The sequence below is a fragment of the Anopheles nili genome, chromosome 2, assembly GCF_943737925.1.
Source record: "Anopheles nili chromosome 2, idAnoNiliSN_F5_01, whole genome shotgun sequence".
In the NCBI taxonomy this organism is placed as follows: Eukaryota; Metazoa; Arthropoda; class Insecta; order Diptera; family Culicidae; genus Anopheles; species Anopheles nili.
The window spans coordinates 69,231,546-69,252,656 of NC_071291.1; the positions used below are offsets into that span (position 1 = coordinate 69,231,546).

Below are 21,111 nucleotides of genomic sequence, written 5' to 3' on the forward strand. Positions count from 1 at the left end.
CATACCCGTCAAGAGGTAGAAATTTCAAAAAAAAATTAATTTTTCGACGGGCAAAATCGAGAAAATTTTTCGCAAAAGTAACAGGAGAGCATACTTGCCAACAAACGAGCTTTCACTACCAAACAACAGATGGCGCTTTTGGATTTTCAATTGTGTTTTCAATTTCTGCCAACAGATGGCGCTGTTCTAAAGACGCATGAAACGTTTCAAATTTTTAATTTGAAATGTTTCAAATTGTTATCAGCGCCATCTATGAGTGAGTTTTTTCAACTTTTTATTTGCGCTCAATTTTTTTGCTATTTTTGCGCTACATTTTTTTGCTATTTTTGCGCTCAATTTTTTTGCTATTTTTGCGCAAAGATTTTCTTTTTTTCAAGGCAAATTCCCGGCTCTTTTTCGAATGTTTTCGGATGAAATTAAATAGTCGACAACAGAATTAAGGGGAAAATTAATTTATTCAATGATTTGCTAGCATCTGACAACGGTGCGTTACAATTGTTTCATGAAAGAGTTTCGTTAATCCTACGTTAAATGTTGGCGGTAAGCGACCCCGTGAGTGATTAAAAGCCCTGCCAACCGCCCTTGGAGCCCGTACCGGCCAACGAAAGAACAAACGTTTTGCACTACAATAATGCCAAACCCTGGCCCCGGGGAAGAAGGGCGCGCGGTTCGGTGGTGCGAGAGATAAATAAAGCGAAATTCACGCTCCTTAACCTAGCTCCTGCGGGAATCGTTTCCCATCGACTGGCCTCACTCGTCCGCTCTTCGGCGCCACCGGCCGCCGGATCAGTCTCACTCACGTCACACGGCCCTCGTTCTCCCGCTCTCTAGCTTCCCCGTTTGCCCATCCTCAACGGTCACCGACGCTGCCGCCAATCTTCTTCTCGAACATCTTCTTCGAATCACAGAACCCGTGCTTCGTTTTGCCGAACGAGTTGGGCCCGGAAGAGGTGGGCGTTTCCCGTCCAATGTTGCGCATCCGCATCCGGCACTCGGCCGGCATCTCTTCCGGTTCGCTGTCGTCGCTGTCATCCGCCAACCGGAACGCGTTCGCAACCGGCTTCATGAGCCGGGGTGGCTCCTTGCTGGCCGGAGCGGCCAATTTCATCTGGATGCCGGTGACCGGAGGTTTGGCACCGCCCGTGCTGCCACCAGTGCGCCGTCCCACCACGCCCGAGGTGCCTTTGAACGAAAGTGGGATGTAGGTGTTCCTCGGAACGATTAGCCAACGCTGCGCACGAGTGGGGTAAGGGGAGGCCCCACGAGGGAAAAGATCTCACCACCGGGACCGGTTCCGGTGCCATTGGGGCCAGCTCGTCCGCGGCTGTCCAGTGCTTCCTGTCGTCGCCGGCGTTCTTCGTCCTGCTGCTGGTCCTGTTGGTGCCGTTGGTGTTGCTGGTGGTCGTAACGTCCAGGATGGTGCCCGTGTGAGACAGGAGGTCGTCGTTGGCGCTCGCTGGTCGGGGAACGGGAGTGTGATCTTGATCTCTCGGGAGATTCAGACCGAGATCTGCTGCGGCTTAACCGGGTCCGGTTCGTACTGTGCCTTGCTTCATTGAGACGGTTCCGCTGATGATATTGGCCTGGAACGGTACGATGGAAAGAGTTAAATTAGAATGAAGTAAACTTCGGCCGGTTTAAACGGATATTTGCTTTTGTGTACCTTCATCATTACGTCGATCCCAACGACTCATGGTTGGGCTGATTGGTTGTGCGATAACAATCTCGATAACGTTCACTCGACTGCCCTGCTGTAGTAATCCCGGCGACAGCTTATATTGGGATGCATTTACCAGCCAGTGATGCTTTGAAATCCGTCTCTATTTGGTGATCGTACGGGACACGATTGTATGAACTGTTTTTGTCCAAATCACAGCAGTTCCGGTTTAGCTTCTTCCATACAGATGAGGGATTTACTTTCCCTGCCTCGATATGCTGAAAGCAATGCTGATTGCTTCTACTTTCTGTAATATTTACAAAACCGCACACACCTTTGTTGACTTTTGTCTGGACCGCAATAGCTCAATAACAGAGCCGCAGAGATATGCTATGAAAAATTAATGGATATCGCAGAAACTACACCAAGTTTGACTCCCTAAATAATGTTAATTTGCCGGTCACTTTCGTTCCCTAACAATACTAAATACACGTCTGCAGCGAACAGGATCGTTCTAGTGTTAGGAACTGCACAGCTGAAACGGATGGATGGACTTCTCGCTCGCTCGCGGTGTTATTCGGTGTTCAAGTGATGCAAATATCCGCAGAGCGTTGCATGCAGGGCGTGTTGAAATGCTAAAATAAAAAGAAAACAATATCATTCGAACATTGCTGCCGAATTCGGAAGCCTACGTTAGAGGCGCCCCAGGTATCGTGGGATAAAAATACCTTCACAACCCAATGTGCTTAGGTTTCTAGACGTGCTTCGCGACGCACATTATAATAATTCCGTATTCCACTTCACAGTGCTTGGTTACGATTTACATTTCATGCAAAATTATCACTAAAATGTTCGCAACATGCGCGGATTACTGCCACCCAAACATTTGCACGACACTTTTGGCATGGCTACAGCCAAGGACATGAAAATGTCACCATATGAATAGAAGCATTAGTGATGGTATTTTTTCCCACATGAAGCGTTTCTTATAAGAATAGCTTTCTTATGTAAGTTGAATTAATCTGCATTACGATGTTCAGATTTAATAAAATGTTAATTAGAACTACAGCACTGAAGGAAAATGCTTTCATTTTGAACACGGCTACAACCGCCGTCAAAACAAATCATCGTAAGTCATGCTTCAACCGGTACTGTCAAATGAAATCCGTTGTACTTAGTTTTTTTTCGATTATGTCCGAAATGTTTTAAGAGAAATTATTTCTAAAATTGCATGCTTATGATTATTCTTTTTCCTGGCAAAAACATACTTGCATATTCCTAAAGAATAAAAACTAAGAAATAAAGATTAGGAGCATATACGCATTCTACGTTCGAAGACCATTATCCTCGATAGATCGAGCTTTCACCTAGCGAGTGGTGAGACAGAATGGTTTCTTTCGGGGTTTACTCACTTTTACCCAGTTTAGTGTACATTTTTGTTATTTCGATTAGATGGAATTCCTTCAAAGGGGAGGTATTATATTTTACGCGAATTTTTAATTCTCCACATTCTTGTTTCCTCTTACATAGTTAGAAACACGAAACTTGAATGCATCAACTCGTGAGCAAACATTGCCCGATGAAACAATCCCACCGTTATCGAATTACGCACGACCTGGCCTTCCATCGTCGATCGGATGGTGTTGCGAAAACGACAGGCGACAGAGCAAGTCCCGCAGCAGACGGTTGCTTACTTTCGCTGCGCGTTCTGCTGGCGGTTCATGTCCTTCGGGAAGGATCGCTGCGGTGGCGTACGGATACGACGGGCCTCCTTCGAACGGTTACGGACAACCTTCGAGTGGATGGCGCACGACACGCAGTAGTGCAACTTGGCATACAACTTAGGCAATACGTATGCTGGAAAGAGAAAGAGATCAGATGCAGATAAAAATGAATTATAGTCAAATTGAACAATATGATAGAACTGTTTTGTTGATCCGAAAGAGCAACAACATCAATCAGATAGCAAATATTCGAATTCATCTCTTGATAGATCCACGAGTGGTATGTTTTCCTCACGAAAAAAGATGTTGTGTTAGTCTGCTGTTTACGAAACAATGATTCAAAGGCAGTGATACTTACAGCTGTATACCGAAGCGTCGGAGATGTCCCGGACAGCCGCGGCCTCAACGATGTTGCGAATGACGAACTTCTTGATCGCCTTATCCTTCGGCACGCAACGGGCACAGTTGGTGCAACGGACCGCCTTCACATGTCCGCGGTTGTGCTTGCAACGTCCTCCATTACGCCTCTTTTTGGTCTGCACGTAAGGTTGAAAGGGTAAACAGAAAAAAACACTTAATTTACTTGTCTTCCCCACGATACCAGTCCCCTGAAGCCATGTTGAAACGAACGCATGATGCACGTCTGTCAACCACGCACCAGACGCGGCTCGGCATTCCACCATTCTTAGAAACGCACAATAAACACAGAACCACAGAACTATGATTCTAACAAATACAGCAACTCTTTTAGCATCGATTGAGCGTGTTTTACTTGGCTTTACTGGACTTTTTCATCGGTTTTTCGGCATTTTTGCAACACTTACCATTTTGGTGACAGATCGATTCGGTGACACGGAAGTAGAGAACGTCAAGAGCTATCCTATTCTAGCACGAAGCCTTTGCGCTGTTGACGTTCGTGACATTCATTCTGTCAAAAATCGGACTTGGCCAATTTTTATTTTCGCCCTTTTCTTAGGACAGAACTACACAAATATTTAATTGAAATACTATAATGCATTTACCAGGTCATTTTGTAAGCACAATTATTTTAAAATTTTTAAAATAAGAAATAAGAGTTTTAATCGAGTAGTAACTGTATTGGAACTAGAAAAGTATCTTTTGAGGTTATGTAGAGTATGTAATACAGAACACAATGCCTAGTAATTTATTTATTTAAATCAATTCCTCGCAACTAAAATAACATTATTATGGATAATATACACATGTGTGAGGATTTGTTAAATTTTTCCATATGATTGCTTGAGGTTTTCATGCTTATTGCATTATTTAAAAATTGCGGCGAAATCTTACTTCCGGTGTGGTTAATCGATTTCGATTAGAGTTGCAGAAACTTGCTGTAAAATATTAATGGTAAATATTTTAACGATTTAACCATTAGGAATCTTTTCTTTCGATCATACCATGCAGCAGGTTATATTTCGAAAATTATGTTCCATTATTACTTTTAATTCTACGCATTACTTTTAAAACAATTTCCGCTTCGATCGACAATGCAAAAAACTCGATCAATCTCATGTCAATCCTGTAGTTTAGTCCTCAGGTGCGGTTTTGTTGTTATCGTTCTTGTTTCTTTCCGAGTATTTCGCGGTTACTTATTTGCTAACCTGAAGTGGTTTATGTTTTGCACGCTTTTCCGCCTTACATCCATGCAAAAAGGACGTTCAGTTCTCTTACGCTGCTAATTGTTTTTTTGGCTGCTTGATCGTTGCTTTGGTGAGTACCGCCGACATCGTAAACAAATCTCAGGTTTGTTTTGTTGCTTCTTGTAATCTTCTTCTTTAGCGCGTTCGATGTAGTGGAATAGATAGGAACAATTTTCAAGACATTATCATAGCGAAACCTCGTGGACACGTAGAGAATGTTTCTCCGGTTGATTTGATTTTCTTTTAAATTCCCGACCTCTATCGTGACATGCTTTCGTCTACTCCTCGCTGTTAGGCTGTTTATTTACTCATCTCTCCCACTCTACGCGATCATCTGTCAAGCGTGTATGTGGTAGTGTTGCACAAGTGGCAAAAAATACGGAGGAAAAAAATTATACGCCGATAGCCGGTACTGGGTCCATTACACACCCTTGCCATACCAGCCAGACCGGACTACAGCCTCCACCGGCAATAGCATCATCGTCCATCGTCCTCGAAGCTAACCACAGTTAAACGGACTTTTGATACGGTCGCCTATCACCTGTGGACTCGACCACCGTTATCAAAGTTGTACGTTAGTTCAGAAAGAGCAGTGATTAGGATGGCCATGTCTGTTCTGCGTAATTTCACTCGTAACATGGCTTCGGCGGCCAATATTAAAAATGTGGTCGTCGTTGGCGGTGGGTTGATGGGTTCCGGAATTGCCCAGGTGAGTGATCGCTTCCCGCTTGAAAGAGTACGTCGAAAGCCGGTCCAAAGTCCAAAGGTTGTTGGGGGAGAAACGATCTCCTGGCACAACGGGCAAGCTAACGCGATCGTGTGGCATAATTTGATTTCCAAGATGACGTACCTACTCGAAATCCGCAGGTTGCGGCCGCCACCGGCCACAATGTGACGCTGGTGGAGATGAGCGACTCACTGGTGGAAAAGGCGATCGGTGGAATTCGCAAAAGCCTTGAGCGTGTTGCGAAAAAGCAGTTCAAAGACGATGCCGCCAAGGGTCAGCAGTTCATCGATGGCACGCTCGCCAAGATTGGTGGAGCCACGAATCCCGAAAGTGCTGTTCAAGGTGCCGACCTGGTGGTCGAGGCTATTGTCGAGCGGATGGACGTGAAGCATCAGCTGTTCAGCAAACTTGATGCGGCAGCCCCGGCACAAACGATCTTCGCCAGCAACACGTCCTCGTTACCGATCGCGGAGATCGGCTCGGTCACCAAGCGACAGGATCGCTTTGGTGGGTTGCACTTTTTCAATCCGGTCCCGGTGATGAAGCTGCTCGAGGTCATCCGCACCGACCAGACGTCCGATGAGACATTCGAGGCACTGATGGCGTTTGGTAAACGGCTGGGCAAGAGCTGCATCACCTGCAAGGATACGCCCGGGTTCGTCGTGAACCGGTTGCTCGTGCCATACATGGCGGAAGCGATCCGGTTGCTGGAGCGCGGAGACGCCTCAGCACGAGACATCGACACGGCGATGAAGCTCGGCGCCGGGTATCCGATGGGTCCAATCGAATTGATCGATTACGTCGGGCTGGACACGACAAATAATATCCTGCAGGGCTGGCACGAGAAGTATCCCGACAATCCGCTCTTTCAGCCCATCAAAACGCTCCAGCAGCTGGTCAACGAGGGCAAACTGGGTGTAAAGAGTGGCGAGGGTTTTTATTCGTACAAAAAATGAAAATCGGGTGTATCGAGAAGATTCGATTGTAATAAAAGAAGCATTTAGTAGTAATCCAACCGACCATGGGTTTGTTGTCACGCGTTCATTTTACCAACTGCTGTAATAGCTGGCCAACTTCGGGAACCAACAGTGTACATTGTGCGAAACCTATACAATGACGGGGTATTTTTTTGTACGTTTTGTTTTTTATCAGATAAGGCTCGCTTTCACGCAAACCGGTTTTAATTGTGTGTCCATTGTGAACCACGCAAGAACGAATCAACGTTTCTTAGTTACTTGCTCCTGTTTGCCAAGCGGTTCCCGATTCTGTTCTACTCCTCGATGGCATCACCAAAAATAAATCACGTCACCGTTATTGGCGGTGGTGTAATGGGATCGGGGATAGCGATGGTAAGTGTGGTCTGGGTTCAGGATCCATCGAAGTCAGAGGTCAAAAGTCCAATCTACCTCAATCCATAGATAACGGCCGCCAACGGGTACCGAGTGACCGTGGTGGATGTGAACGAAGGCGCACTTGTCCGCGCCCGGCATCAAGTGGAAAAGGACCTGCGCCGGACGGCACAACATGTCAGCAAGGGAAACGAACAAACGGTCAAGGAGTTTTACTCGGCTGCTGTGGAACGCCTGAGTTATAGCGCAAACCTGAAGGAAGTCGTTGCCAAAACAGACCTAGTCATCGAGGCGATCGTGGAGATCCTCGCCCAAAAGCAAACACTTTTTAAAACGCTCGATCAAGTGCGTAGAACGTTTACGTTCTTACGGTAAGGTAGGAGCGAGTATGTAACGTTTTTCAACATGCTTTTTCCTTTCGTGCGATTTCAGTGTGCGCCTCCGCATGCGATTCTCGCGAGCAACACTTCATCGCTGTCGATCGCGGACATCGGATCCGGTGCAGGTCCGCAGCGGCAAGATCGAATCGGTGGGTTGCATTTCTTCAACCCGGTTCCAATGATGAAGCTGGTCGAGGTTGTCCGCACCGATAAAACGTCGGACGCCACACACGCGGCTCTGATTGCGTTTGGGACGAGCCTCCGGAAAACGTGCATAACGTGCCGTGACACACCGGGTTTCGTCGTGAACCGGCTGCTGTTTCCGGTGATATCCGAGGCGCTCGGTATGGTGGAACGTGGAGACGCCACGGCACGCGATATTGACGTGGCGATGAAGTTAGGGCTAGGCCATCCGATGGGACCATTCGAACTGATGGACATTGTCGGGTTGGACACGGTGCAATCGATTCAGCAGGAACGACATGGTCGAAACCCGTCCGACACGACGGCCAAACCGAGCGCCATACTCGAGGAGATGGTGCGCTCCAATAAGCTGGGTGTGAAAACGGGCGAAGGATTCTATAACTACAAATAGTGCTATAAGGGATACGACGGCATATACAACAAAATATAACCACATCGAAGCAAGAACGACTCTTGGGGATCATGTTTTAACCCGAAATCCAAGCCTCTCTCTGTAGCGTGCTATCGACGAATGCAGCCTGATGATTACACTCATTGCTTCTTCTGTTTTATTCCCTGTTTCAGGCCTATTATCTCGGCTAGATACGGCACGATGTGTCGTAGTTAGATAAGCGTGAGTGCGAACAACGGGGTACGCGGACAATCAGAAATTGTGGAAGACGCTACACCGGAGTAAACACCCAACTAAACCGGAAAGTCACGACTGGATCATGACGGAACGGGATGGCAGTGCTTCTGGGTTGCCGAAAGGAGTGCTGCAGCTCGAGCACCAAGTTGCTGGCCATACAGCCGCCCAGGGATGCCTTGGACTGTTGAAACCGGCGAGCGCTGACGGAACGATCCTTAAACCTACTGGGAAAGTAGAATGCGGTGTTCGTGAGATTGCCTTTTATGAGCGGTTGGATGTAGAGCGAAATTGCCTATGCGATAAGTCAATCTGCGCACTTTGGGCGACATTGTGCCAAGTCGTCCCACGCTATTACGGCCACCCGAAACTTCCCATCGACGGCCGTGAGGTGGAATTCATCCAGCTGGAGGATCTCACGGATGGGCTTGTATGGCCGTGTGTCATGGATGTGAAGATTGGGCGACGAACATGGGACCCGTTGGCCACACTAGAGAAGCGCAAGGCGGAGGAAAGCAAGTACCAGGCGTGCCGTCAACGTTTCGGGTTGTGCCTTCCCGGGTTTCAGGTGTACCATGTGCAAGCTGGCGGGAAACTCGTCCGCCATGGAAAAGACTACGGCAAAAAGCTCACCGAGGCCAACATACACGAAGGTAGCGTCTCAATATGGTCAAAAAATCCTGGATGATTTACATTAGTGTTCACCTTTTTTGCAGCATTCCTTTTGTTTCTAAACGCGACTGAGAATGGACGAGTATCCCGAGGACTGTTGGAACAATTCTTGGATGATCTTCGCCGCATCCGGGACTGGGCGCAAAAGCAAACCACCTTCCGGTTGTATTCGAGCTCGGTACTGCTCGTGTATGATGCGGCTCGGCTGGACACTTCGGCCACGGAAGGGTTGCAGAGAAAAAGTCTGAACAACGCGAATGCGAAAGCCCGCATGATCGACTTTGCGCATGCATTCACGACGACGGAGCTCGCTGAGGCAGCCACTGTGGACGACAATTATCTCGAAGGTGTGGAGAGTTTAGTGGCCATTTTCGAGCAGTTCCTAACCGCCGAAAAGGCATTCTAGAAAACAGGAAGCAACCTAGCAAAAGAAAAAAAGACTGTTTAGAAGCAGCTTCTACACCTACGGAGATAGCGCAGCTTTTAGGCTGCATCCATTTACTCTCTCTGTGTATGTCTCCAAAGAAGCATCCTCAATGTTAGGCGCATTTTTCGAACGAAATTCGAGTGTTACTTAAGATACGTATATTCCCGGTGCCATGTGCTGCACCATGTTTACTTACAAAGTAACGTGGCCAATGCCTTTTCTGATGTGAATGAGTTTCTAAACATACGTTACAAAACTTGACCCTTTGGGTACAAAAACGCAGCTACCGCCCTCACAAGATACGCCGGCGGTTTACACGCCGGAAAGATGCATTCCGCTGACGTACAGCCCGTCAGGAAAAACCGTCAGGAGCGCGTTTTCCAGTATTGCTTAACCAAAGCTTTTCGCGGCTTATACTACTTACACGAACGACGGCTGGCACTTATGGGCGTTCTTCATCGTTCGGAAACAGTACGCAATCGCGATTTCCGTTTTTGTTTGTAAGATTGTTTAAATCGAAAATAAAATGCAACGCAGCAATCACACGCACTTGTCTTGATGTTCGCAACCAGGTGTTATGGATGTAAAAGATAATTAAAAAAAAACCCAAAAAGACTCGCTTCATCCGTTATCGGACGTTATCGGTTTACAGTTTGACAAGACGCTCACGTGGGCCGGGATTTAAGGAGCTTCCGGTGGACGGGATGTCTTTTTCGCACCAACGCGTCCCAGAACAAGACACGCGAGTAGATTGAAAAGGAAAAAATGAAACCGATACGATACCGATACGGTAATCCCGCCGAATGATAATGTAGCTTCTTGCCACTATGAATGATAAAATGGACTTCCGAAAGTGTTAGGTAGGTTTCAGTTCCCGATCGGCTGCGACGTTGTTGTGTAAGGAAGAAAAGGCTCAATATACCTGTTCCTGTGATGAGCCAGCTAAAGTTGCCACCGTATCAAAGGCGGAAAATATCCTCCTCCAAACGACCGACGACGCTGAACGTTAGCGAGGGAAGCTGCTCAGGAGGTCAAGGTAAACGGTCTCCCGTCGGCTACGGAATACAAAATCCGGACGAATGCCCATCTCTGCCAGAAGGATGTCTACCATTGCACTGTCAAGTTGCTGGCCATGCTTTCCGCAAAGGAACGGATTCATTGGGTAAGTTCTGGATGGTGGTTTTCGGGCGATGAATCTGACGAAACTCTCTCGCAGGTATGTTGAGTAGCGGTGATGACGGTTCGGTGCTCAAACCGGTCGCCAAGTTATTGGCAGGGACACGCGAAATCAAATTCTACGAACAGATCGCACGTGCTACCGCAGAGTCAAAGGAACTGGTACGACTGCGCGAAATAACGCCCCAGTATCGAGGGCAACTTAAACTGCCGGTCGGTGGAGAGGTTATCGAGTTCCTCAAGCTGGAGGATCTCACCCAGGGCATGCTGGAACCGTGCATAATGGATTTGAAAATTGGCCGACGTTCGTGGGACCCGATGGCAACGGAGGAGAAGCGCCAGTACGAGGCGTCCAAGTACACCGACAGTAGGCAAGCGTACGGTTTCTGCATACCCGGGTTTCAGGTGTACTCGCTGCAAACAGGACGACTGCAACGCTATGGAAAGGATTACGGCAAGCGATTGACGGAGGTGACGCTTAAGGACGCGGTGAGACGGTTTCTGAACGCGGACGTTGGCCTATGTCGGCAGCAGCTAGTACTGTTCCTTACGGACCTGTGGAATATCCAGAATTGGGCCCGCTCGCAGACAACATTCCGGCTGTATGCCAGTTCGGTGCTGCTGGTATATGATGCCCGTCGATTGAAACCAGTGCTGCAACACGCAGGACGAAAGCTGCCCACTACACCGGTGTCCCCTGCGACAGGAAGCAACACACCGACCACGCCGACTTTCTCTACGACCACCATCAATGAGCTGGGAGATGTGGAACCGCTGCAGCATTACTTCCAGATACAGAGGAGCCACTCGAGCAATCACAACTATGAAGAGGTAATACAGGACCTCTAACTCAATTTAGAAAATATTTTAACAAATGCGAACTAATCCCTTCCTATTCTTCTGTCCATTCTTTTTTGCGCGATAGGAAATTAAAATAATGAAAGAAAACTACACTTTCATGCTGGACAACCTGGTCGGTTCGTACGAAGAGAAGATCTGGGCTAAGGCTCGCATGATCGACTTCGCTCACACGTTCCCCCTGCCATCCTCGGAACCACCGTCGGTCGATCGGAACTATCTTGAGGGCATCGACAACCTGGTGAAGTTGTTCGAGGATCTGCTGAAGGAATGCGAAATACAAAACACTCCCAAGCAGGGCGTCGCTTAAGAGTCAATCGATCCTCGTAGCACGTATGCGTCGGTTTTTTTATTGTTACCATTTACTAACGCCTATAGGCAAAAATATAGATATAGATTTATACACGTACGAATCTGTCCTACGAGCTAGGTGTGGTTTTCCGGAACCCTGAAAACAGGCAATCCTCGCTTTGTTCAAAATTCTAACCCGCATATTGTCACAATTCGTTTCACTAGTCGTTTAAAGCGCTGCAGTGGTATTGCGATATAAACCTCCTCGGCTCAAGTTAACGTGCGTTACACCTGGGTGGCGTTTTGGCTTATGGCCAAGCCCTAGGGGGAGGATACCGAAAAAGCTAATGGCGCTAACGCCGCATCGCGCTGGCCAACTGCCAACGGCACTCCTCTTTCCACCACAGAGTGGGGAAATAAAGTGAACAAAAAAACCATACAAAAATGTGTGCGATTTTTAGAGGTCGCCTCGCAACAGGTGTTTCGAAACGTTCAAACGGCCCTACGTGTGCTAGGTTGCATCCGCATGCGGACGCATTAATAATTCATGTGCAAATCTGTACTACCAGCCACGGGATTGGGAAAAATCTACAAACAGAAGCAACAACAAAAAAAACACATTACATCTACAATTGCCATCGTAAGAAATGCGTGCGGCAGCGCATCACGCTGTCGCCGTCACAAAAATCAATCAAACTGGTAAGTTGTTTCTACAGGCCGGATTTCGTTCCTTCCACACCCATATGCTTGTTGTAGAGACCGTTCAACTGTTCAAGGATGATGAAAGTAAGAACCGTGTGAGGACCCAACCGGCCGTAGTAAGCGGTGAAGCCCTTCCACAGCGCAAACAGACCCTCATGCCGAATCACCTTCACGATAACATCGACCGTGCTCTTGTACGGAGGCTGCTCTCCCGGTGCGACCTTCATGTTTTGGATTCTGTAACAGATGCCGAAGGGCGTTAGGGCGTTGCTGAAGTGTTTGTTTTGCATTACACTCGAGCGGACACACTTACCTTGTCTTGGCGATGTCGACCGGAAGCGAAGCCGCGGTGGTGATCAGTCCCGAGAACATGCTGGCGGTAAAGTGCAATCCAATGCCCTCCTTCATCAGTTCCGAGCTCACGAGGTATGCCTTGGCTTGCGAGTAAGAGGCGAGTTGGGCGGCGTTCACCACCATCGCACGTCCCATCGTCGGTACGCAGCCACGCCAGAGTGATACGACACCTATCGAAAGCAAGAAACGTACACCCATCATTATTGTGCCTCTTGCGAGGTGGCTTCTTCTAGAGCACGCTAGCATTACCTTCCTCCTTGGCGATTCGGAAAAGCGCGTTAAAGAAACCGGTGTAATTGCGCCGCTCGGCAACCGGCAAACGCCCGTCGGCCGTCATACGGATCAAGATCAGCTCGCTTGGGTTTCCGACGAACGATCCGATTGCACCGGCCGTCATACCCATCGCCATCGACATCAGTAGGTTCGGAGTTTTGTTCGTTTGCCTGGAGAGATAGAACATTCGCGTCAAACGCGGACTTTAGCGAGATGAACATTGTAGAAGGATGCGGTGCAAGGGATGAAACCAATCCCGGGGCTCACTGTTTGTAGGTGTCATTGAGCGACGTGTACACACCGAGACGGGTCGTGGTGTATGTAGCCTGACGCATTATGGCCGCGCTCAATCCTTTATACATTGCCAGCAAACCTTCCCGGCGGACGATTTTACCGATTGCATCGAACGTGTTGTTGTACTCCTTGACAGCACCGCCCATGCCAGAGATTTGCATGCGGGTCTTCACTAAATCTAGCGGTTGGACGACACATGTTGCTCCAATCCTGGGTATGGAAAGATTAACAAAATATTATTAATACATAAAGTGCTAAGTTAGAGTATCGGTCACGCGATAGTAAATCATTGAAAAAACACAAAAAGGTCGATCAATCATTGTGCGCTCCTTGCTACTATTAATTACGTTAACAGTAAACTAGTAAAAAACAAGGTCATTTATAACTCTTACATCACTGTTACAGAACATATTTGGCTGATATCGATAAATGCTAACGAAATTACATATTGACTGACTGAGCATGGTGCTAACGAAGCTGTTTACCGATATAGTAACGCGAATAATTCCATGCGTTACCATGCAAACTCGTTGGGATTGACGAACGCGTATGATTACGCAAGCAAGCCTGTTTCGATGGATGATTCGTCGATTTCGTGGTGGCAAACCAGTATGCTACGCATAAAACATAGTAAACATTTTGACACACTATTTGTAGGAGAACAATAAACCAATTATAGATTACTCTCAGTTCGATGTACAACGGAGGCAAACACTAAAATCATATCTGCCAATGGTGCACGCGCGCTCGATGCAAAGAGGGCGCATTACACCAAATCCACGCGATTGATAAGACCTTTGCAACCTTTGCTCACGAGACAGGGAGTTACCATTCACTTGCCCTTAAAATTTTGCCAGTTATTTCGAGGACAGACGAATCAGCTGATGCGATGTGGATGGTCGTAATATGACCTTGAGATGCATAACTGCCTGCGTCTCACCGTTGGCGTGCGCCAGTGATCGATGTGATCATACGGATTTAATTTCAGGCGCTTGCGTACGTAAAACGCATACCCTAACGTCACGCCGGTCGTCGTAGGACCATTTTATATTCGCCAACGGCGTCCGCAGGGTATGCTGCCCCGCATCAAGGTCTATATTTAAACGACCCCGAGATGTTTCGTTTTTCTTCCGTTTGCGGTTCACTATAGAAAGCGGCGGTAACCGTTGAGACGATGGATCTATCTGCGTAAGTTGCCGCCCTCACTGACGCAATAGAGGCCACATAAACGAGGTCAGCCTGCTTCATGTCATTGCCACCGTGTGTCTCATTACATACTAGGGGCCTTCCATCAAGGTTATTCCATGAATGAACGTGATCGCAGGGAACTTCAGTGGAGTAGCTAGATCTATTATCTATTCAACTTACCCAGATAGACCTCCAAGGACGTACTGCACATACACTGGTCGCTTTTTGTCAGACATTGTTCGCACTTTTGGATAGCCTTGTTTTATTCCCAACGGTGAATTGGTGCCTTCGATCCACTATACGTGAAGGGAAGCAAACGTTTGCCTTTACGTTCCGAATCTGATTCACTGTCCAATAAGCTCCCGTTCACCAACTCCGTTAGTGAAAGGCCGTCGTGAAACGCCGAAGGTCAATTGAATCGATTCGATTGAAGTTATCTCAGTGACACGCCAATATGAATTGAAGCGATCCGTCGAAAGACAACAAGAACCAGCACTAGAACTAAAATGGGAAGATATTATTTCGCCGGTTTCACAGGTGCGCCTGGATCGAGGGCATAATCACACTTTCGAACGGAGGCTGACGATGAAATGAGACCAATGACAACATCATATACACGCAGCGAGGCTTTCTCACTCTCGCAATCATGCGTCAACATCAGCTTTTGACACTCGTGTTTTGATACAGTCGCAGCCGAAAAAAGTCGCACACAGGTAGGCAATGAAAACATTGATAACAAGGCATCGGTACAGAATAATTTACAATAAAAAATATATTAAATGAATTTACACAAAAAAGAAACATAACATCATGTGCTCTCTACTAATTTATGAAATAAGAATAATAAACCCATCACATCTTATATGTCAATGTAAACGAAAAAAGATTAGACTGCAAGTTCCTCCTTTGAATTTTTTTTAACTGCATCCAAGCTCTGAGGTTGTAGCCACAGTTCGGATTAAAAGAAATGATACATCTCAGTTGATATGCTCTCCAGTTACTCTTGTGCATAAGTTTCGTAAAGTCCATTATTTGACGATCCTTCCTCACAACAGCTGCAGAGAGAATATCAGTTGAGTGGTAACTGGACCCGATGAACTAGTTTAAAAAAAATTATAATGTGTACTAAGTGACACACACAATATTTTTATTTATATTCGTCTTATCGTATGCTAACATTGTACATTTCAACTAAATCCGAACCAATTTTAGAGTGAACCACGTTTACTTCCGCCTGCGTTAGCGTGCGTTCCATATGCCGGTATACAATACGAAAACAGAGACTGCTCTTGCCCGTTTTCGGATGAGTAAAACGGTCGATCAACTTTACCTGTAATAGACAAACACATAAAAACCCTATGTCTTCTAGAGAGCAATCGAAAAATAATATTCACCTGCTCGATTATGTCTCCTCCAACATTTCTTACAATGTCGTAAAAATCGTTCAGAGAAAATTGTTCCTCCGACATACCTTCTGGCAGCCAGAACGACAAATCATTGGTGCACTGCGGATATGATGAAACCGGCTTGTACTTAATGATTCGATCGTCGCGGAACTGGTTCAGGAAGCCGCTGTCTGTACTCCAAAAAAGGCGTATATCCGGAATGTCGTACAGAATCATTGCCAAACGCTCCAGACCAACACCGAAGGCATAGGCGATCGAATTCTGCACCCCGGCACGCTCAAGAATTTCGTTTCGCGTAATGCCACACCCGAGAATCTCGAGCCAGCTACCATTAAAAAAGATTTCCAGCTCCCACGAGGGTTGGGTGAACGGGAAATATGCATCCACCCACCGATATTTGATTCCTTCACCAAATAGCTTCTGCACCAGACCGACCAGTGTTTTTTTCATCTCATGCTCACACAGCTTCACCGCTTCCAGCGTGTGACATGGCTGTTTGTGCTGATCAATGCAGTTCGCAAGCGGGCTGCTGTTATCAGTGGAGGGGTTTCCATTAGACAGGTGTGTCTTATAGTGCATCTCGTGAATTTTTAGCTCCGGGTTGCGTTCGAACAGCTTGTCTTGATGGACAATCCGCACTGCATCTAGCTGGTGAAACACTGGGTAGTGCGTGGCGTCGATTTCATCCCGCCTGTAAACGTCTCCGACAACGAGAAAGTTATCCAAACCTGCCTGAATCAACTCCACCTGGTGTGCTGTGGTATGCGCCCGCAGTAGATAGTCCTTGTTTACGTAGTAGCAATCGCTTTTAGTTCGACTTGGGTGGTCCTGCGGTATCAGCAGCTGATCAAAGTTTTGCTCCACCGACACCACCGGGCTGAGGTTGTCGTACACGCTGAATAGTGGATTGCCACGTGGGCTCAAGTAGGCGCCATAAAAATACTTAACTATTTTATCTCGTACGATAGAGAGTGGATGATTCCGCTGAAGGTGCAGATTCCGATCGAGATGTGACAATACTTTAGGTGTTAGATTCGTCCACGTATCTCGCACATACTGCTGCCGATACAAATCGATCGTATCTTTGTTAATTTTTGCTTGACTGCTATAGCTTCGCGAACACCGTTTGCCACTCGCTGCGTGCACTAACGTTGGCAGATGCCATGAACGAATTGAAGTTTGCCGCAAATTTAAAAACAACATTTTGGGGCGAAAACGTTGCACAACGAGTCCTTTCGCTCTCGTCTTTTTGTTTTGGTAGATTGTAAACAAATTTATCGACGATATGTCGGTTTTGGATGCGTGTTTACATGTCCATGCTGATTTCTCACATGAATACACTTGCACACGTGTCATATTTGAAAAGTTAGTGTCCCCATCTTTTATACTCTTATTTTGTGGTTTATGATTTATAGATTTGAACATAGTGAGTTAGATTCAAATATATAAAGATACGGAAGATGATTTTGAATACCAAAATTTAAAATTACAGTTCATTTAAATACATTAAGTCTAGCTGTTGCAATCATACTTGTGCTTATGTGATGTTTCCATATGTAACACGTGCATTTATCAGCAAGTAAGTTAAACATAAATGAAAACACTGACGAATGAATTAAATAGCTACTTATTTTACATATGGAATATGTAATAACCCTAATAAAATAGGGTAACAAGAGTAATCAAAAGCATCTTCCAAAGAAAAATATTCAAGATTGCAGCACGCTATGCTCTTCCTTCGAAGCGCTTTTTCATAGCTTTGAAGCAAGTAACGCACAAATGACGCAAATTAAGTAAACTTTTTATCTGCTTTATTTTTCACATATTCCGATAGGGTTTCTTGGTTTTTAATTTCCTCAAGGTTTCTCGTTACATTCCATCATCATTTCTTTATTATTATTTCCCCGTTCATATTATCGCTTTCAGCAGCCATTCTGTTTGCTGCACAGTTACACTCTTAGCTCCAGATTTCTTGGTAGTTTTGGTTTGTATCATTGTGTTTTTTCGCTCGTATGTTTGCTAGTTTGTTTTTATTTCGTTTTGTTGAATTTGCGTTTTCCTTTACGATCGCGTTTCAATCTGGCTTTCCTCTTGCTTTGTTTCATCTTATCTTCCTTTGTTTGACTTTTCTTGTTAATATATCTTTTTTTGTGCGACTCTTCATGTTCTTAGCCCCTGTTCATCATCTACAATCTATGACTATTTGTTGCTCTGGCGCTGGATCTGGTGTCGTGTCGTTCGCATTTAGCACATCTACGCTAACCTTTCGCCTGATTTACGTGGAGATGTGGGCGAAAGTGCTCCTCAGTTTCACACTCGCTGTAGATCGCTCCTTCTCCCACTTGACTGCCTTCTATATTTCCTATCTCTAACCCACGCAGCTCATGCGATGTGTTTCTTTCAAATGTTACTTTCCACATAGGTAAATTGCCCGTAATTAGTTCTATGTGAACTTGTTAGTTTTTTTGTCTGTTATCATTCTGCCATTTGTTTCTATTTTCAGTTCGCTGCACATACACACATGTATCTTTTAGAGTCTCCCCGGCTTGCGTCCCCACCGGACCCCTCAGTTGTGTTCTCTCTATACAGCTATATAAAAGAGTTACGCACTCGCGTGCGCCTTGCTTTGAAAGTGAATTTGCTTCTCTACTACTGCACCGCCCTTCTTCTGTTCAGTGTGGATACGCCTATTGATTTGATCGTCTCCAACTGTGGTATGACAAACTTATTCTTGCAGATATTCTTATGCCGCACTATGCATCCGATGAACACTCGTTTGTTATCTATTTCTGACGTTATACACCCATCATACCCACCCACCGTTTGACTGATCCGGCCCGGCGCCCATGTTTAGCCTACTTTGTTCGAATGTGTTGTGTAATCTACGTGTTTCCCGGCGAGCCGAAGAAATTACAAACGACGTGAACGTTGATTCCTTCCCTTGCCTATTGCAGCGCTCCCGCGAACACTTCTGACGCGCAAATCGGATTTTGCTAGCGAGTTATCCTTTTTAGTTCGTACGCGTGTGATGTTTGTTATGTATGGGTGTGTGTGTGCGTGTGTGTGTGTGTGTGGGTGTGTTAGATTTTAACGTGGAACTCCATTTCCTTCCACACGTGTTCCTGAATCCGTAGCGCAGCGGAAACGAAAGCTTCTCGCATGGAGAAGGAAGCTTTCGGAGCCAGCATAATTCCCGGCCACGTGTGCCGGAGTTCTGCGCGCTATTTATTCTAGCGCATGAACTATTCCTACGTGTGAGTGTGTATGTGTACGTTGCATGGTTGCAATTATGTCCCTTAATTGCCTAATTCGCTACGTTGGGTGGCTGCGGGAGAGGGTGTGTGCGTCAGAGGGGGCGCAGCGATTACTATATTTCCAACAGATGAAAGTACGCATACATACACAGTAGTAGGTGCAGTTTTTCATCACATCACGCCTTCCCGGAACCCATCCGCAGGCTCATCTTTTCCGTGGAGGGAGTTTGGTCACCCCCAGGCCATTCCTTCACTACAACCCGAAAGCTCACACGTAAACGACAGTCGGCGACAATTGACTAACACAGCAGAAGAAAGGTACGAAGGTGGGGTGTGTGCTATGAAATCCGGGGTTTGCAGTAGAGACATCCTTTACAAGGGAGCAATAGTGTAAACGAAAAATAGTACATCTGTTTGCATCTGCGATTTCATCTTTTTACTCTCCTAATTGTATATATATATAGGTATATATATAGATGTATATATATTTATGTATATGTATGTATATGTACGTGTAAACGATATACATTCCTTTTTTTGCTCAGATTTACTACCTTTATTTCAATGTAAATGGTTTCCTTGTTTCCCTTTATCTAATATTCCCGATCCACACATACCCACTAGGTTTTTCCGTGGCGCCTTACGTTCGCTTGTGTCCTTTTTCATGAGTTAGCCGTATGAATGCATATGCGAATGGGGAAAGATTGATCTTTCGCTCCTACTTGTGTGTGTGTGTTTATGTGTCTAGGATGATCATGAGGGGTATGAAAGGGAAAGATGTTATTGCATGCAGTGGCTCTTTCTTTTGTATACCATATAGCAATAGAAATAAAATAAATAACAATGATTTTACACATCTATATTCTCGGTTCCTATGACTACGCGGCTTTTGCCTGCCCATACAAGGGGTATCATCACCATTGCTTCTCCGCTAGCCTGCTTGATAGGTTAGCGCTTTCTACTTATTCCGATGGTGAATTCGATTCTCCATCACACGAACGTGACATTATTTTTTTGATTGCACACTGTTTCTTTTTTCACACTCGCACGCATATGTCCTTTTCGAACCGCTTTCGTCTCACGTACCCGAGTTAAAAAGTTGTTGTTTTTCTTCTTATTTTCTGCGACACAATTAAAAGCATAGCAAGCGGGAAAAATGAACGAAAACCGCACACAAATATCCGTTGATGATGGTCGTAGCGTTTTCGAAATCAAAAACTAGCACCACAATTCACCACCACACAATGGCACGCAGCTTCGGCCATGTTGTAAAGAAGGATATAAAAAATTATAACTTTGCCACAATGGACACGTTTGTTTTCTGCTTGCTTGTACAAGTATATGTAACTCGCTTATGTTGTTGGTGGATCTTCCTGCTCCTTGACCATGCGGTACGTGTGGTTTATTCCAGCGCTCAATGCTTCATCCCGGATGTTGTATGCTCCCTAGCGGAGTTCAACTTGTGTGAACATTGTGGCTAATAAGCGCATGGAACTGAGTTCGGGACTGAGCGGCTTTCTCTCTTGTGTGGCTTAACCCCCTTTACATTACTGCTCCACTTCCCTAGAAGATGACGATGATTCAGCGTGGAATTACTATTTACAACAAGAGTGTCCTTCGTTTACTGCACTATTTTGTTTGATCATTCCTGTTGTGTCTTATGTTGTAACACCCGGTTGCCGTTACTCGTATTTGCGCAACGTGACACGAGAGTCGCTTTTCTTTCTCCGCATAATGAAAATCTGATTGATGCTGAGCGCAGGAATCAATCCGTACACTTCTCTTACTCATTCGCGGGGAATTGAATGGCAACTCGGTCCACGTTCGTCGATGAAAACTGACAGAAACATAGATAGCATTGGGCCTTATTGAACATAATCTTAAAG

The 21,111-nt window shown here is 46.0% G+C and overlaps 8 protein-coding genes across 9 annotated transcripts; 4 read left to right on the top strand and 4 right to left on the bottom strand.

Annotated features, from left to right (window-relative positions):
• Positions 1-446: 446 nt before the first annotated feature.
• LOC128731339 (PEST proteolytic signal-containing nuclear protein-like) lies at positions 447-2,187 on the bottom strand. 2 transcript variants are annotated; one of them, XM_053824449.1, is made up of 3 exons: positions 1,664-2,187; positions 1,284-1,583; positions 447-1,182 (listed from the first exon to the last, which is right to left on the bottom strand). In XM_053824449.1, exons 1-3 carry the CDS (start codon positions 1,692-1,694, stop codon positions 851-853), a joined length of 663 nt encoding a protein of 220 aa, XP_053680424.1. In that variant the 5' UTR covers positions 1,695-2,187; the 3' UTR covers positions 447-850. The 2 variants fall into 2 exon arrangements, with proteins under 2 accessions (XP_053680424.1, XP_053680423.1); XM_053824448.1 differs by having other exon boundaries at positions 1,281-1,583.
• A 914-nt stretch (positions 2,188-3,101) lies between these two features.
• On the bottom strand, positions 3,102-4,278 carry LOC128722162 (40S ribosomal protein S26). The gene is made up of 3 exons (XM_053816001.1): positions 4,206-4,278; positions 3,740-3,917; positions 3,102-3,514 (listed from the first exon to the last, which is right to left on the bottom strand). Exons 1-3 carry the CDS (start codon positions 4,206-4,208, stop codon positions 3,348-3,350), a joined length of 348 nt encoding a protein of 115 aa, XP_053671976.1. The 5' UTR covers positions 4,209-4,278; the 3' UTR covers positions 3,102-3,347.
• Positions 4,279-5,532: 1,254 nt separating this feature from the next.
• On the top strand, positions 5,533-6,782 carry LOC128730436 (hydroxyacyl-coenzyme A dehydrogenase, mitochondrial-like). Its single transcript, XM_053823482.1, has 2 exons — positions 5,533-5,754; positions 5,913-6,782. Exons 1-2 carry the CDS (start codon positions 5,647-5,649, stop codon positions 6,726-6,728), a joined length of 924 nt encoding a protein of 307 aa, XP_053679457.1. The 5' UTR covers positions 5,533-5,646; the 3' UTR covers positions 6,729-6,782.
• A 286-nt stretch (positions 6,783-7,068) lies between these two features.
• LOC128731772 (hydroxyacyl-coenzyme A dehydrogenase, mitochondrial-like) lies at positions 7,069-8,111 on the top strand. The gene is made up of 3 exons (XM_053824913.1): positions 7,069-7,121; positions 7,191-7,466; positions 7,554-8,111. The coding sequence occupies exons 1-3, from the start codon at positions 7,101-7,103 to the stop codon at positions 8,094-8,096; spliced, it is 840 nt and encodes a 279-aa protein (XP_053680888.1). The 5' UTR covers positions 7,069-7,100; the 3' UTR covers positions 8,097-8,111.
• Positions 8,112-8,415: 304 nt separating this feature from the next.
• LOC128720656 (inositol polyphosphate multikinase-like) lies at positions 8,416-9,554 on the top strand. Its single transcript, XM_053814341.1, has 2 exons — positions 8,416-8,983; positions 9,047-9,554. Exons 1-2 carry the CDS (start codon positions 8,416-8,418, stop codon positions 9,406-9,408), a joined length of 930 nt encoding a protein of 309 aa, XP_053670316.1. The 3' UTR covers positions 9,409-9,554.
• Positions 9,555-10,362: 808 nt separating this feature from the next.
• Positions 10,363-11,773, top strand: LOC128721050 (inositol polyphosphate multikinase-like). Its single transcript, XM_053814759.1, has 3 exons — positions 10,363-10,591; positions 10,646-11,436; positions 11,531-11,773. The coding sequence occupies exons 1-3, from the start codon at positions 10,363-10,365 to the stop codon at positions 11,771-11,773; spliced, it is 1,263 nt and encodes a 420-aa protein (XP_053670734.1).
• A 25-nt stretch (positions 11,774-11,798) lies between these two features.
• LOC128722197 (mitochondrial 2-oxoglutarate/malate carrier protein-like) lies at positions 11,799-15,026 on the bottom strand. The gene is made up of 5 exons (XM_053816042.1): positions 14,746-15,026; positions 13,351-13,587; positions 13,060-13,253; positions 12,770-12,980; positions 11,799-12,693 (listed from the first exon to the last, which is right to left on the bottom strand). The coding sequence occupies exons 1-5, from the start codon at positions 14,799-14,801 to the stop codon at positions 12,465-12,467; spliced, it is 927 nt and encodes a 308-aa protein (XP_053672017.1). The 5' UTR covers positions 14,802-15,026; the 3' UTR covers positions 11,799-12,464.
• Positions 15,027-15,665: 639 nt separating this feature from the next.
• On the bottom strand, positions 15,666-17,174 carry LOC128729287 (probable phenylalanine--tRNA ligase, mitochondrial). Its single transcript, XM_053822957.1, has 2 exons — positions 15,960-17,174; positions 15,666-15,895 (listed from the first exon to the last, which is right to left on the bottom strand). The coding sequence occupies exons 1-2, from the start codon at positions 17,172-17,174 to the stop codon at positions 15,728-15,730; spliced, it is 1,383 nt and encodes a 460-aa protein (XP_053678932.1). The 3' UTR covers positions 15,666-15,727.
• Between the last annotated feature and the right edge of the window lie 3,937 nt (positions 17,175-21,111).